This window comes from Miniopterus natalensis, chromosome 1 (assembly GCF_054644295.1).
Source record: "Miniopterus natalensis isolate mMinNat1 chromosome 1, mMinNat1.hap1, whole genome shotgun sequence".
Lineage (NCBI taxonomy): Eukaryota > Metazoa > Chordata > Mammalia > Chiroptera > Miniopteridae > Miniopterus > Miniopterus natalensis.
Genome location: NC_142081.1, coordinates 67,284,680 through 67,299,618, shown reverse-complemented (window position 1 = coordinate 67,299,618; position 14,939 = coordinate 67,284,680). Strand labels below are relative to the sequence as shown.

General features: G+C 36.3%; 1 protein-coding gene across 7 annotated transcripts in view; it reads left to right on the top strand.

The window, feature by feature from the left end:
* Nucleotides 1–14,939, top strand: part of CHD8 (chromodomain helicase DNA binding protein 8) — a 58,797-nt gene that overhangs the window by 23,514 nt on the left and 20,344 nt on the right. For all 7 annotated transcript variants that reach the window (XM_087822745.1, XM_087822750.1, XM_087822753.1 and 4 more), the window contains exons 6-11: nucleotides 7,108–7,290; nucleotides 7,372–7,440; nucleotides 8,145–8,200; nucleotides 8,725–8,842; nucleotides 10,529–10,612; nucleotides 13,666–13,803. In XM_087822745.1, coding sequence (XP_087678871.1) covers nucleotides 7,108–7,290; nucleotides 7,372–7,440; nucleotides 8,145–8,200; nucleotides 8,725–8,842; nucleotides 10,529–10,612; nucleotides 13,666–13,803 — 648 coding nt within the window. The remainder of the gene's footprint in view (nucleotides 1–7,107; nucleotides 7,291–7,371; nucleotides 7,441–8,144; nucleotides 8,201–8,724; nucleotides 8,843–10,528; nucleotides 10,613–13,665; nucleotides 13,804–14,939) is intronic.

The window sequence follows — 14,939 nt, the reverse complement described above, 5'->3', positions numbered from 1 at the left end:
GGAAAAATTGATGTATTTGGCTATGAAAATTATGCATATATAACAAAAAATTTCATAAACAACTTAGTGGTTAAGAGAACAGACTCTGGAGCAAGATTTCCTGGGTTCTCATCTTAACTACCCTTGGCTAACATTGTCACTTCAACTAAGTATGCTTAATCTCTTGGTGCCTCAATTTCCTCATTTCTCAAATGCAGGTCATAATACCTACCAAGTAGGATTATTAGGGATATTAAATGTAAACATTTATAAAGCACATAAAACAGTATTCAGCTCATGCTAAGAGAGTACAGCAAGAGTTATATATGTTTGTTAAACAAATAAAGTAAGTACAGGGTTAAATAAAGTACTTAGTAAATAATCAATAAACAGCCCAGCCGGCGTGGCTCAGTGGTTGAGCATCAACCTATGAACCAGAAGGTCACAGTTTGATTCCCAGTGAGGGCACATGCCCGGGTTGCAGACTCAATCCCCAGCAGGGGGCGTGCAGGAGGCAGCCAGTCAATGACTTCCTCATCATTAATGTTTCTCTCTCTCTCTCTCTCCCTCTCCCTTCCTCTTTCTGAAATCAATAAAAACATATTTAGAAAAAAAAACACACACAAAAATTGAAGGAAAATTTTTCTAATACAAGAAATACAAAGGTTAGTAAAACTTTAAAAACAGTGTGTTAGTTTGTTACTGCTGCCATAACAAAATACTACAGACTGGGCAGCTTAAACAATAGAAATTTATTTTCTCACAGTTAAAGCTAAAAGTCCAAGAGCAAGGAGTCAGCAGGTTTAGTTACCTCTGAGACTTCTCTCCTTGACTTGCAGGTGGCCACCTTCTTGCTTTGTCCGCACATGGTCTTTCCTCAGTGCATACATCCCTGGTGTCTTTCTATGTAGCCAAATTTTCTCTTATAAGAACACCAATAAAGTTGAATTAGGGCCCACCCTAATAGCCTCATTTTAATCACCTCTTTAAAGCCCTGTCTCTCCTTGGCCTTAAAAGTGAACGAAGTCTTACCATTTGCAACAGCATGAATGGACCTAGAGGGTACTATGCTAATAAGCCTGTTAGAGAAAGACATATACCACATTTATATGTGGAATCTAAAGAACAAAATAAGTAAAATTAAAACAGAGTCATAGATACAGAAAACAGACTGATGGTCACCAGAGAAGAGGATGTTGGGAGACTGGGTGAAAAAGGTGAAGGAATTAAGAAGTACAAATTGGTAGTTAGAAAATAGTCACAGGGATATAAAGTACAGTATAGGGAATATGTTGCCAAATATCAGGGGAAACACTTTATAAAGTATATGATTATCTCATTACTATGCTATACACCTGAAACTAATACAAAATAATATGAAATGTAAGCTGTAATTGAAAAATAAGTTTTTAAAAGCTAGTATTAAATTTTGAAATGAAAGAGATAAAAACTATTCAGAAAAAAAATAAAGGCCCTGTCTCCAAATATAGTTGTCTTTTGAGGTGCTAGAGGTTAGAGCTTCAACATGAATTTGTTAGGGACACGCTTCAACCCATAATAAATGGTAATGCCAGTATTGACAATGGAGTTAAGGAACAGACACTTTATACACAGTTGGTGGGATTGTTGAGGCAATCTTTTTGTTAAGTCAGTATGTATCATAATATAAATGTTAGTGCCCTTTGACTCAATGATTCTATACCTAGGAAACTACTTTTTATGACTGTATTCTCAAAAGCATGCACTGATGTATATATTGCAGCAATATTTGCAATAACAAAAATACCAACAAATTAAATGTCCATTGGTGGAGAAATAGTTAAATAAAATTATGAAAATTTTTGTAATAGACTACTACATGGCAATGTAATAATCTGGAATGCTCTCCACATTAAATGAAAAGGCTAGGTGTAGAATAGTATATATAATAAAGGCACACCTTGTTCTGTTATGCCTTGCTTTATTGCATTTCACATATATTGCATTTTTTTACAAATTGGAGATAAGTCCTTCCACCAGCAAAAAAGTTATGACTTACTGAAAGATCAGGGAATGGTTAGCATTTTTAATCAATAAAGTATTTTTAAATTAAAGTATCTACTTTTTTTTTTTTTTTTTTTTTTACCCTGGGAGGATACACAAGATATTTTTAAGAGTATATATATTTGAGGGGAGAGATTAAAGGGGAAGTAGGTCATGATTGCTGTAGTTTCAGTTCTGTTCTTTGGAATTGTGAGGGGTGTTTTTAAAAACCCTTGACCGTTTATCATTTTGTTTTTGTTTTTGAAACATGTTTTTATTTTTAGAGAGAGAGAAAGGGAGACGGGGAGAGAGACATCAATGAGAGAGAAACATTGATTAGCTGCCTACTGGGGATCAAACCCGCAACATGGACATGTGCCCTGACCTGGAATCTAACCCGTGACCTCTTGGTCCATGGGTCGATGTTCAACCACTGAGCATCACCAGCTGGGCTATCATTTTTGTTTTTAGGTTAAAAAAGTATGCAGGTGGGGCAAAAGTAGGTTTAGTCGTTCATATGGAAAATAATACAATAATCAACAATAATACAAGAATAAACTGTTTCACATACTCACAACTGTAAACCTACTTTTGCTCCGCCCTGTATATATGTGGGGAAAATTACAACAGTGCAAAAAACTAGACACTGTCGCCCGCCAGGCGTGGCTCAGTGGTTGAGTGTTGACCTAGGATCCAGGCGATCGGGGTTCGATTCCCGGTCAGGGCACATGTCCGGGTTGTGGGCTCGATCAATGACTTTCTCATCATTGATGTTTCTCTCTCTCTCTCTCTCTCTCTCCCTCTCCTTTCCTCTCAAATCAATAAAGATATATTTTTTTTAAAAAAAGTAGACACTATCAAAGGCTCCTAATCTAGATCCCAACCACACGGTCCCCCAATTTCTTCCTGTTACTATTTTTTCATTTGTTCCTCCAGAAGTATTCTTTACTTTCATGAGCATTCTACTTCCACTTAATATTAGTATTCCATACCTACTGTTCTGTACTGTGCTCCCCCCCACCAACAATACATATCTTGGAGGTGGTTCTTTATCAGAAAAGATAGATCTAGTCCATTGTTCTCTCCACCCTCATTTTATTATGAAACTTTTGAAACAAACACAAGTAGAGAGATTATTTGATGAAGTTCATGCTTCATCACCCCAGAAAGTTTCCTTGTACCCTCTTGTCAGTCCTCCCCTCCCCCCCATAGGCAACCATTGTTCTGATTTCTAATACCATAGACTAACTTAGCCTGCTCTTGAATTTCATAGTTTGTTCTCCTGAGTCTCGCTTATTTCAGCATGTTTTTGAGATTAATGTTGTTGAATGTAGTTCATTCTATTTTTTTCTTGAGAAATATTTTAGTTTATGAATATACCACAGTGTTTATTCATTCTCCTCTTGATGGACATTTGGGTTGTTTCCAGTTTGGAACTATTATGAATAAGGCTTCCATGAATAGTCTTAGTATAAGTATTTTGTGGATATAGGTTTGCATGTCTCATAGCTAAATACCCAGACATGGAATAGACTGTAGGGTAGTTAAACATATAAGCATATTACTTTCTAAGAACTTGCCAGCTTCCAAAGTGATTGTGTTATTTTATTTTATACTTCCACCAGTAATGAGAGTCCCAATTCCACATCTTCAACATTTGATGTTGTCAATGTACCCCATTATTTTTATTTATTTATTTATTTACTTACTTACTTAAAGTAGTAAGTATAATGAGAAAAGGGTTGTTTAAACTGCTTCCTTGCTCAGCCAGCGTGGCTCAGTGGTTGAGTATCGATCTGTGATCCAGGTGATTGAGGTTTGATTCCCGGTCAGGGCGCATGCCTGAGTTGCAAGCTCAATCCCCAGCAGGGGGTGTGCAGGAGGCAACCAGTCAATGACTCTCTCATCATTGATGTTTCTCTCCCTCTCCCTTCCTCTCTCTGAAATCAATGATGGCATTTTTTAAAAAAACACAACACCACAAAAAAACTCTGCTTCCTTCTTCTCTTCCTTCTCATGGCCAGTAGTAAAGTTTATTTAGAAAACAAGGAAGAAGTACTGTAGCATAGAGGTCACTGGGAAGGGAGGGAATTCAGAGAAAGAATATGACTTTGGAGAGAGATTAAAGCCATCCTGGAAACGTATGGAGTCTTAACTATAAACTCTTTAACTTGTCTCCTTGGTTTCAGGCTACCTCATTCTTTTTTTTTTTTTTGTCTTTATTGATTTCAGAGAGAGAGAGAGAGGAACATTAGTGGTAAGTGTCATTGATCAGCCTCCTGCACACCATTTTTAATTTTTTTAAGAAACTACATACTGTTTTCCACAGTTGCCGCACCAGTCTGCATTCCCATCAACAATGCACTAGGTTCCTTTTTCTCCACATCCTTGCCAGTACTTGTTATTTTGGATTTGTTGATGGTAGCCATTCCTACAGGTATGAGGTGATATCTCATTGTAGTTTTAATTTGCTTCTCTCTGATGATTAGTGATATTGAGCACTTTTTCATGTATCTCTTGATCATCTATATGTCCTCTTTGGAGAAGTATCTATTCAGGTCCTTTGCCCTGTTTTTAATTGGATTGTTTGTCTTCTTGCTGTTGAGTTGTATAAGTTCTTTATATATTTTGGAAATTAACCCCTTATCAGATATATCATTGGCAAATATGTTCTCCCATACAGTGCGTTCTTCATTTTGTTGATGGTTTCTTTTTCTGTGCAGAAGCTTTTTAGTTTGATGTAGTCCCACTTATTTTTCCCTTTGTTTCCCTTGCCCTAGGAGCTGTATCAGCAAAAACATTGCTACAAGAGATGTCTGAGATTTTACTGCTCATGTCTTCTTTTAGGATTTTTATAGTATCTCGACTTACATTTAATTTATTTATCCATTTTGAGTCCAGATCACCTGAGTTCTGTGCTCCAGGAATGTTTTTTGTGGGTTATGTGCACCCCCTGTTGTAGTTGCGTCTTAATGATAATATTTCATTTTTTTGACTATGTCATAATTTGTTTAACCAATTCTCTGGTCTTCTATCACAAGTAATGTTATAGAGGTTTATACACATGTACAGATTTATCTGTATGATAATATTTTTGAAGTGGAATTGCTGGATCAAAGGGTATTGTCAAATTTTCTTCTATAGAGGTCATGCCCATGTATACTCTCACCAACAGTGTTTGAGTTCCTGTTCCAAATATTATGAATGTGACTTTTATTATGAGCATCTTTTTACATCTGAAAGCCATTTGTGTTTTTTCTATGAACTGTCTATTCATGTTACTGGTCCATATTTCTATAGTATTATTGATCTTTTTCTAAGTTGTACAAAAAAGTTCCATATTCTTGCCCTGGCTGGTGTGGCTCAGTTGGTTGGGTGTCATCCTGTGCATGGAGTGTTGCTGGTTTGATTCTCAGTCAGGGCACGTGCCTGGGTTTCAGGCTCAATCCCTGATAGGGGACGTGTAGGAGGCAGTCGATTGATAGATATTTTGCTCTCACATAGATGTTTCTCTCTCTCCCTTCCTCTCTCTCTAAAAGTCAATTAAAAAATCTTTTAAAAACAAAATATAAAATAGCCTTGGTTAAAAAATCTATTCTTAATTTTTTTTAAAGGTGAAATTGGTCAATTTATTAGAAACACCTTTCCTACTCCAGGATTATTTAAAAATGCTTTCACGTTTCCTTTTAGAAATATGTTTCTGTTTTACTTTCAAATCTCTGATCCTTTTGTGTGTTTTTTTCCTTTCATTCTCTAGATGGCTAGCCATTTGTTTTCAATCCCATTTATAAAATACTCTTTCCTCACTGATTAAAAGTGCTATTTTTATCATGTTCTAAATCCACATAAATATTTTAGTCTATATTTGGGCACTATTTCATTGACCTATTTATCTCTTCTTGGAAAGGCAGCAAGCTGTTAATTAGTATAGCTTTATATTGTCCTTAATATCTGCTAAGGCCCAGTATTTCCCTCTCCCCCCATATTTTTCCTGGTTATTCTTAAATGCTTATTTCTCCATTCGAATTTCAGAATTAGCTTATCTAATTAAAAGTTTTATTAATCTTGTTTTGTCAAATTTATGTAATTATGGAGAATTAAGTCTTCGTATTCCAGAACAGTTTGTATTACTATTTATTCAAGTCTTCTTTGTGTCCTCCTGTAGTGTTTTGAAATTTTCATCATACAGATGTTATGTATTTTTTAGTAAATTTTATCCTTTAGAAAATCTTTTTGTTTATATAGATTCGTTACATTTTCTGGTTGAGTCTATATAAGAATGCTATTAATTTTTAAAAATTTATTTTATGCCAAGTAAGTTTGCTCAATTTCAGTAGTTCTGCTTATAATAACTCATTTTATTCTTTTGTGTTTTCAGGTGATATGATTAAAAAGTAATGATTTATTTCTCCACTTTTCTCATTTTTTATGATCTCCCAAGTATTGCTTAAATTATTTTAATTTAAAAATTTTTATCAGTCACTTGAAAGAATATGGTAGATCTAAAATATATTGATGTGGAAAACATCTCCAACAAATACCATTAACTGAAAAATAAGCAGAAGAATGATACACATAGTATGATTCTATTTTTTAAAACTAAAATAAAGAAACAAAATATTCTTCTTGCACCTTTGCACCTCAGGGTTGTTCCTGGCATGAAGTGTATTACGCCCTGCAGGCCAGGAGTCCTGTTTCATTTCCCAAAGCTTCTTGCCAGTAGTACCCAGGTTTCTTTCAGGCGGATTCTGGTTCTTTGATAAAATTATTCAGGAAAATAACATACAGCGTGGGGCAAAAGTAGGTTTACAGTTGTTTGTATGGAAAATAATACAATAATGAATAATAACACAAGAATAAACTGTGTTTCGAGTACTGACAACTGTAAACCTACTTTTGGTCCACCCTGTGTATTCAGTACATAGAATAAATTTCATGGTTTGACATGGTAACAGTTTGATAACTAAGCTTTTTATCTTCCTTTGGTTTGATTTTTTTAATAGGGATTTTGAAGTAAAATCTAAGTATATGACAATAGGCAAATAGTATTAAAGGTATTCTCTTTGAGAGACTAAGCAGTTATTTTAACAATTTTTGCCTTTATAGAAGAGACGCTCAAACCGTCAAGTTAAGCGAAAAAAATATACGGAGGATTTGGATATAAAGATCACAGATGATGAAGAAGAAGAAGAAGTGGATGTAACTGGTCCAATAAAAACTGAGCCTATCCTTCCTGAACCAGTGCAGGAACCAGATGGCGAGACTTTGCCTTCCATGCAGTTCTTTGTGGTAAGCTGACAACTTAAGCAGTTTACAGGTTTGTCCTGCCGCTCGCATATCTCTGTTGACTGACTGCATCTTTTGCTATAGGAGAATCCCAGTGAAGAAGATGCGGCCATTGTGGACAAAGTGCTTTCTATGCGTATTGTGAAGAAGGAGGTGAGACCTCTGTCTTTTTTCTTTAAAATTAAATTTATATGGTTAATAACATTGTATGAGTTTCAGGTGTGCAGTTCTAGAATTAGCCTATTGTGTTGTATTATTGCATCATCTGTATATTGCATTGTATGCTCAACACCCAAAGTCTAGTCTCCTTTGGTTGCCCCCTTCACCCTCTTCTACCTCCCCCTACCCCCTTCTCCTCTGGTAACTACCATCCTGTTGTCTGTGTCTATGACTTTGTTTTCTGTTTCATATCCCACATGTGAGTGAAATCATGTGGTTCTTGCCCTTTTCTATCTGACTCATTTCACATTGCATGATACCCTCAAGATCTATCCATGTTTTTGCAAATGGAAGCCTTTATCTTTGTCAACCTATAATGCTACATTCACAGGCTTTATTGAGCACCTTTGGATGTCAGGATAATTGCTACAGTGTAGTTATGAGAGATGATGGAGGAAAGTTAGCTGGAAAATATGAACTGTCTTATTGCCTCTTCTTTTGCTTATCTGTTTAAAATGGGTAAAGGCTTATTTTTTCTATTAGGCCTTTAGTATTGAAGTACCAGGTTAGTTTTTTAGTCTCTCAGTCAATAATATATTTGGAGAGCATTGGTATGAAGCTCTACCATGTATGGTTAAATTTAAAGGTTCTTTCATTGATAAGTAAACTATTAGTAACTGTAATTTTTTCCTTCTCAGCTTCCTTCTGGACAATATACTGAAGCAGAAGAATTTTTTGTCAAGTACAAGAACTAGTATGTGATCTGTGCAAAAAGCTTTTTACCCCAAACTCCACAGGGTTGTAAAAAGTTCTCCTGTATAGTCTATCCTGGGTGGGAATGTGTCCTTTTTTTATAGTCTCCTAGCCCAAATTGTTGTTTTCAGTGAGGAAAATGGCTATTCAGAGAGAAGTTCAAGAATTGACATGACTCTTACTGTTTCCCTGCAGGAAGGTGGGATGAAGGTGGTTGCTCATAAAATCCTTTGTGATCCTCTATACCTTAGTCTAACATTAAGACCTTGATACTCAAAGTGTAATCCATGAACCAGCAGAATTAGAATCATTTGGGTGCTTGTTAGAAATGTGAACTTTTAAGCCTGCTCCAGACCAGGTGGTTTGTATATAAATTCAAGTTTAAGAATCACTGACCTAAGAGAGTGTCTCCCCATTTAAGCATGTAGTCATTAAGTCTGCTTCTGGCTAATCCCCAAATCTCAAACAATAGCTTATCAATTCCCCTTTCCTACGCCATGATTGATTATTTCCATCCCTTTTCAGCTCCTATCTACACTGTGAATGGGCTACCATCTCCCAACTAGAGAAGGATAAGAGGATCCATCAAAAACTAAAGCGCTTCAAAACCAAAATGGCTCAGATGAGACACTTTTTCCATGAGGTAATTAGGGATAGATATTGCCTATCTATTTCATAGAAACATAAATCACTGGGGTTATTAGCCTTGACTGATTGTTAAAAGACTTACAGTAGCTTTGTATACATGGGTGTATAATTAGGCTTTGGATTTCCTTAATTGCCCCATGCATAGTTTTGCCAGGTATAAATATGGTCTTTTTTATAAATTATAGTATATTTTGATACTGACTTGCTCAGTAGTCATGAAGTGTTTTCAAAGAGGATGATAAAGCAGCCCCTGGTTCACTTGAGGCATTCTTTTCCTGTAATGTTAGTCTTTAGCAGTTGATGATATCTATAGCCATAAGCAACCATATTTCGTTAAGAGACAGCATTTATTTTCTCAAATTTCTAATGCAGTATAACTAGAAATAGTAATCAAGGAACTTTTATTTCCTGTATCTAGTGTTACTACTTAATACTGGAGCATGCATAAGGGTCTCTTGAGCCATATTTAGCTCTCCATTTTATATAGAGTACTAAGTGCCTATAGAAGAAGGAGTATTATTATTTTTAAATATGTTTTTATTGATTTCAGAGAGAGAGAGAGACAGTAATATCAAGGATGAGAGTCATTGATTGGCTGCCTCCTGCATGACCCCTACTGGGGATTGAGCCCGCAACCCGGGCATGTGCCCTGACCAGGAACCTAACTGTGACCTCCTGGTTCATGGGTCGACACTCAACTACTGAGCCATGCCAGCCGGGCGAAGGATCATTTTTCAAAGCTTCTTAGAGGTAAAGGGGAAAAGGTGAGTAAAAAAGATTGAGAGATGGAATAATGTGTAGCTTCAGCAAAAAAAAACAGTTCTGGCTAAGTATGTCTGATAAAGTTAACTTTATACCACCAAGTTTGCCCATAAACAAATTATTTTACACATTACCTAGAGAGGGCAAATAGGACCGTGTAGGCTTTATAATTTCTTTTTATATGAAAATAATGATAATTGGGTTGCGTTTTTTTCATCCATGTTTTTTTAAAGCCTAATTTGTGAAATGTACAATGGAACTGTAATCCCATTCCAGCTGGTGTTAGATGTACAATTTGTGGCCATTGAACCAAGCTCTACTAACTCAGATGTCATTTAAATCTGCCTTTTTAGGTAGGCTTTTAACCAAATTAATCATTCATTTATTCATCATTTATGTGCTAGTCACTATGGTAGACAAACTAGGCACAGTCTGTGTTTGCATGCACCTCACTGTCTGGGGAGGGAAATTAAAAAATAATTCAAATTGTGATGAGTGCCAGGTAATAAAGGAGGCAATGAAATGGAGATACCGTGTATTTAAAGCTCTTAGGAAAGTTTGAGTATGAAGCAGAACAGAAAAACAATTTCTGAGGGTTCGGGGGTAGAGTCAAGAGACCTTTTTAAGATGTGAAATGGAGCATATTTGTGTGTTAATTAGAATGATACAGTAGAGAGAGATTCCTAAGAAGGCAAGAAGGGATTAAACCAGAGCATATATGGAGAAAATGGCCTGTGTTAGGGAGAAGAGACACTTTCTCTGGTAACAGGCAAGAAGATGTATGCAGATACAGGTAGGTTTGTAAGATTTGATATTATAAAAATGTGGAACTTCCTTCAGATGGTTTCTGTTTTCTTAATAAATAGTGTCATCAAACAGTGATCTTTTATCTTATTGTTGGGTTTCATAACTCCTCTAGGATGAAGAGCCCTTCAATCCAGACTACGTAGAGGTGGATAGGATATTGGATGAGTCTCACAGTATTGACAAGGACAATGGGGAGGTGAGTTGGGTCATAGAGGTACACGAAAGGCCTCTTACAGATTTTTGCTTGTCTGCTTGCCCTTCATTTATTTTTCAGATATGGCTGAAAAATCCCTTGGATGGAAAAAGTTTTTGTTTGGTTGCTTTTTGTTTTTTGTTTGTTTGTTTATCCTCACCCGAGAATATTTTTTCCATTGATTTTTTTTCTTAAGAGAGTGGAAGGGAGGGAGGGATGGAAGAGACAGAGAGAGAGAGAGGGAGAGCGAGAGAGTGAAACATCGATGTGAGAGAGACACATTGATTGGTTGCCCCCCACATGAGGCCCTGGTCCTCCAACCAAGGCCAAGATTGAACCTGCAACCCAGGTACAGGCCCTTGACCAGGAATCAAAGCTAAGACCCTTTGGTCTGTAGGCCTGTGTTCTAACTACAGAGCATACCATCCAGGGCTGCAAAAGGTATTTTTAAATTTTTCTGAGGGATTCTTAGAATGATATTGGAAAGGTAAGGGAGTAGGGGGAGAGGCTAAAAGGAAAGATTTCCATAAAGTTAAACATATTTATAAATACTGGGAGCTATGTTTATAAGTGCTCATTCACCTTGGTCTCATTTTCTCACAGATTTTATATGGGAGACCCTCAGCATTCACTTGGTGAGAGGTGGGGCGGGGAGGGGTACTTCACAAATATCCAAATTTATGAATATAAAAATACTTGTACAGGCTCATAACTTTCTCTATGTTGAGAGTTATTTATTTCCTGAACTTACCATCAATTAAATGCATTTTCATTTGTTATTAAAACAGACCTACTGCATTTGAATCTGTCCTTTTAAACAGATGGTGAGGGCCCACTCCCACAGATTCATATTCAGTAAGTCTAGGATAGGATGCAGAGATCTGTATTTTTATGTTCGTTCTCAACAGATTCTCATGTATAGCTTGATTTGGGAATCACTGTAGTAAAGCTTTTTTAGTTTGGGGAGCAGATTTTACATATGCTAAAACACTATTACAGATTCATAAATCACTTTTTTTATTTTCCATGTAAGAGTCATATAGATCTAAACCACCAGTGAATTCAACATTCTCTCATTTAAATTTATTTCAAACTTACTTAGGCTGTGACTAACCATTTCCTTATAACTCTTTGTTTTCTTTTCGCTTAAGTAGTAGTTGTTGAGTTAGCTTTGCAGGGCCATATTTTATAAAGTCTTTATCAGATAGTGAGGGTCCATTCCCACAGATACTTATTCAGTAGGTCTAGAGTGGGATGCACAGACATTTATTACTTACACGGTGACAAGCAGAAAACAAGAGAATCTTATTAAGCTGTCATTGCTGAGTGGTGAACTGGGCTCAGTCACAAGCTAAGTGACTTGCTTCCATACATCATCCTTATAGGACCTCAGAGTCAAAGTCTTCCCTCTGTAAAATTCAAAGTTTTATTTTATAAGCCTTCAAGGTCACTCAGGTAGAACCTTAGATATCCAAGGCCTAGTATAATTCCATATGTCTTCAAATCCTAACAAGCGTGTCTCCGATAACATATATTCTGCTTTTTGGGTTAGGAGTAGGAGTTATTGTTTATTTTTTATTTGTGGGAAGTGAGTGGGAACTGACCTGTTATTAGGACAGCTTAGTTACTGTTATATTATTCTCATTATTTTGAGGATGTCAGCCTTCTCAGCCTTGTTCTCTGCCACCATACTTACCCTTCCAAAAGTAACTGACCTTTGATTAGGCCCCTTTGTAATGTGTTGCGACAGGCATGACAGATGAAAATGTTTCAGTATGTAAAACTTTTAATTTATGCTCCCAACATTGAATAATAACATTCCATTTTCCCCCTCTCCAAAATGAGTTTAATTTATCAGCCTTTTTACATTACCTGATAGTGGAAGTAAATACTGTAATAAAAAAGCCTGTAAGTTATGATGTTGGAAATTTGTGACTTGGACAAATAGCTTTACAAAGAAAATGACCTGAGCCCAGCCGGGCGTGTCTCAGCGGTTGAGCATCGACCTAGGATCCAGGAGATCGGGGTTCGATTCCCGGTCAGGGCACATGCCCGGGTTTCGGGCTAGGCAGCCAATCAATGACTCTCTCATCATTGATGTTTCTCTCTCTCTCCCTCCTTTCCTCTCTCTGAAATCAAAGATATATTAAAAAAAGAAAAAGAAAATGAGTCACTGCAATAAAGAAAAAGGTACAAGAGCAACTACATTAACTCTAGGGATCCTTGTTCTGTGACTGAAAACTTCTTCCTAGCTGTTCTATAAATTGATAATGAGAGGCTTTTGTTGATTATACTAGGCCTAATCTAATTCTTCTTGCTTCATATAAGCCAAAAATGGAAATGCAGTTTATGTAGTGATCATTGTGAGTCTTAAGACTAGGAGCCAGTTACCTTTGGTCACTGCCCCTTCCCTGTAGTGGAATGCATACATAGAGCATAACACTGTAGTTGGAGCTTCAGCATTTCTCTTTCCTCTTCACTCATTATCTCTCTTCAGTGAAACCTCTCAAAGTTATCTCCTGGCTTTCTGAGGCTCTCAAGGAAATCTCTCTTCCATCTTATGATTGCTCTTTGAAGTAACATCCGCACTCAGAGCTCCAAGAGCTTAGAAGCCCTGTGATTTCACCCTGCTCTTCTCTGGGTTTAGCCTGCTCCCTGCTTCTAAAAGTAGCTTGGCTACTACTGTATCAAATTTAAGTGCCAGGAAAATAGTATGGAACAGAGCCATATCTTTTAATTGCAACCTAATTCAACACATTGGGAAATAATTTTTTTTCTTATGTGCTTGGTTGATGAGCATAATGTTTCAGTGCTTATTGGTCTAGAAATGGCTGGGTAGAAATTTCACTTTTGGAACAGATTCTAATAAATTGTCTGGAAAAATGATCAGAGTCATAGTGCATCAGCAGGTGAGCGTATGGTTGGTATTTTTATCCTGACTTTTTCAGTACCCTTTTAAGGTATTGACATTTTGTGATCAAATTCTTATGCTTTTACAACAGCAGATAACACAAAATAAGTGTCTAAAGGCTTTGGCTTCTTCCCGTCTCTTCTAGCCTGTAATTTACTACCTGGTGAAATGGTGCTCTCTGCCCTATGAGGATAGTACATGGGAGCTGAAAGAGGATGTTGATGAGGGCAAGATTCGAGAATTCAAACGAATCCAGTCAAGGCACCCAGAACTCAAAAGGGTGGTAAGTACATTTGTATTTAGAGTACGAAGTCCATATAGGCAATGACTTAATTTTTCCCCTATAGAACTTTATGTTGTTTTAACTTTTTATTATGAAAATTTTCAAGTATATACAAAAGTTGAAAAAAAATAGTATAATGTACCCGTCACCCAACTTTAATAATTGACATATAGCCAATCTTGTTTCATTTGTTTCTCTACCCATTCACTTCTCTGTTTCCCAGATTGTTTTAAAGCAGATCCCAGATTTCTGTTTCATCTGTAAATATTTCAGTGTTTATACCTAAAGATAAATAATAGCATTATTATTCCTGAAAAAATTTAATCATTCCTAAATATCAGATAACCAATCACTGTATATATTTCTCTGATTCTCTTCTAATATTTGTTAAATTGTTTTAGTTGAATTCTTAATAAGGTCCAAATATTATTATTAGTTAATATGTCTCAAATCTCTCTTATAGTTCCCCTTTGATTTCCTTTCCCTCCTTTGCCATTTTCTCTGGAAGAGACTAGATGATTTGTTCTCTAGAATTTTCCATATTCTGAAATTTGCCAATTGCATTCCCTTTGGAACCTTTATCATGTTCTCTGTCCCTTATATTTCACATAATGGTTACATGTAGGGCAGCACTGTTCATTAGACCATTTTAGAGCTCTGTTGTCCACTATAGTAGGCGCTAGCGACATTTCAGATGCTTAATAGCTACATGTGGCTAGTAATAAAACATTCATCATTCTAGAGTTCCATTTGATACCACTGTTCTAGAAGCTTGATCAGATGGAGAGAAGCCACTAAATCTACTTTATAGGTGGTGGTTCTAGGTTGTCTTTTGTGATATTATCAGCCATTTAAGCATCATTGCCTAGATCCATTCTTTAAGGGTTCTTAAATGGTGATATTTTAATTCTATCATTCTTCATTTATTAGCTAGAATCTTTGCTAAAAAGAAATGTTTCACTTCCTGTTTTGTTACCCTGAGGTACATATGGTACTGGAAAGGAGGGTAAATACTTCAGTTGTTTCCCAGCATCCTCCAAAAGTGACCAGTGGGCTTTTCCTCTTTTTTTAAAAGTGTCATTATGAACTCATAGATTTGAATATATTTAACATGTTCTAATCGAAGAAGTAGTGTT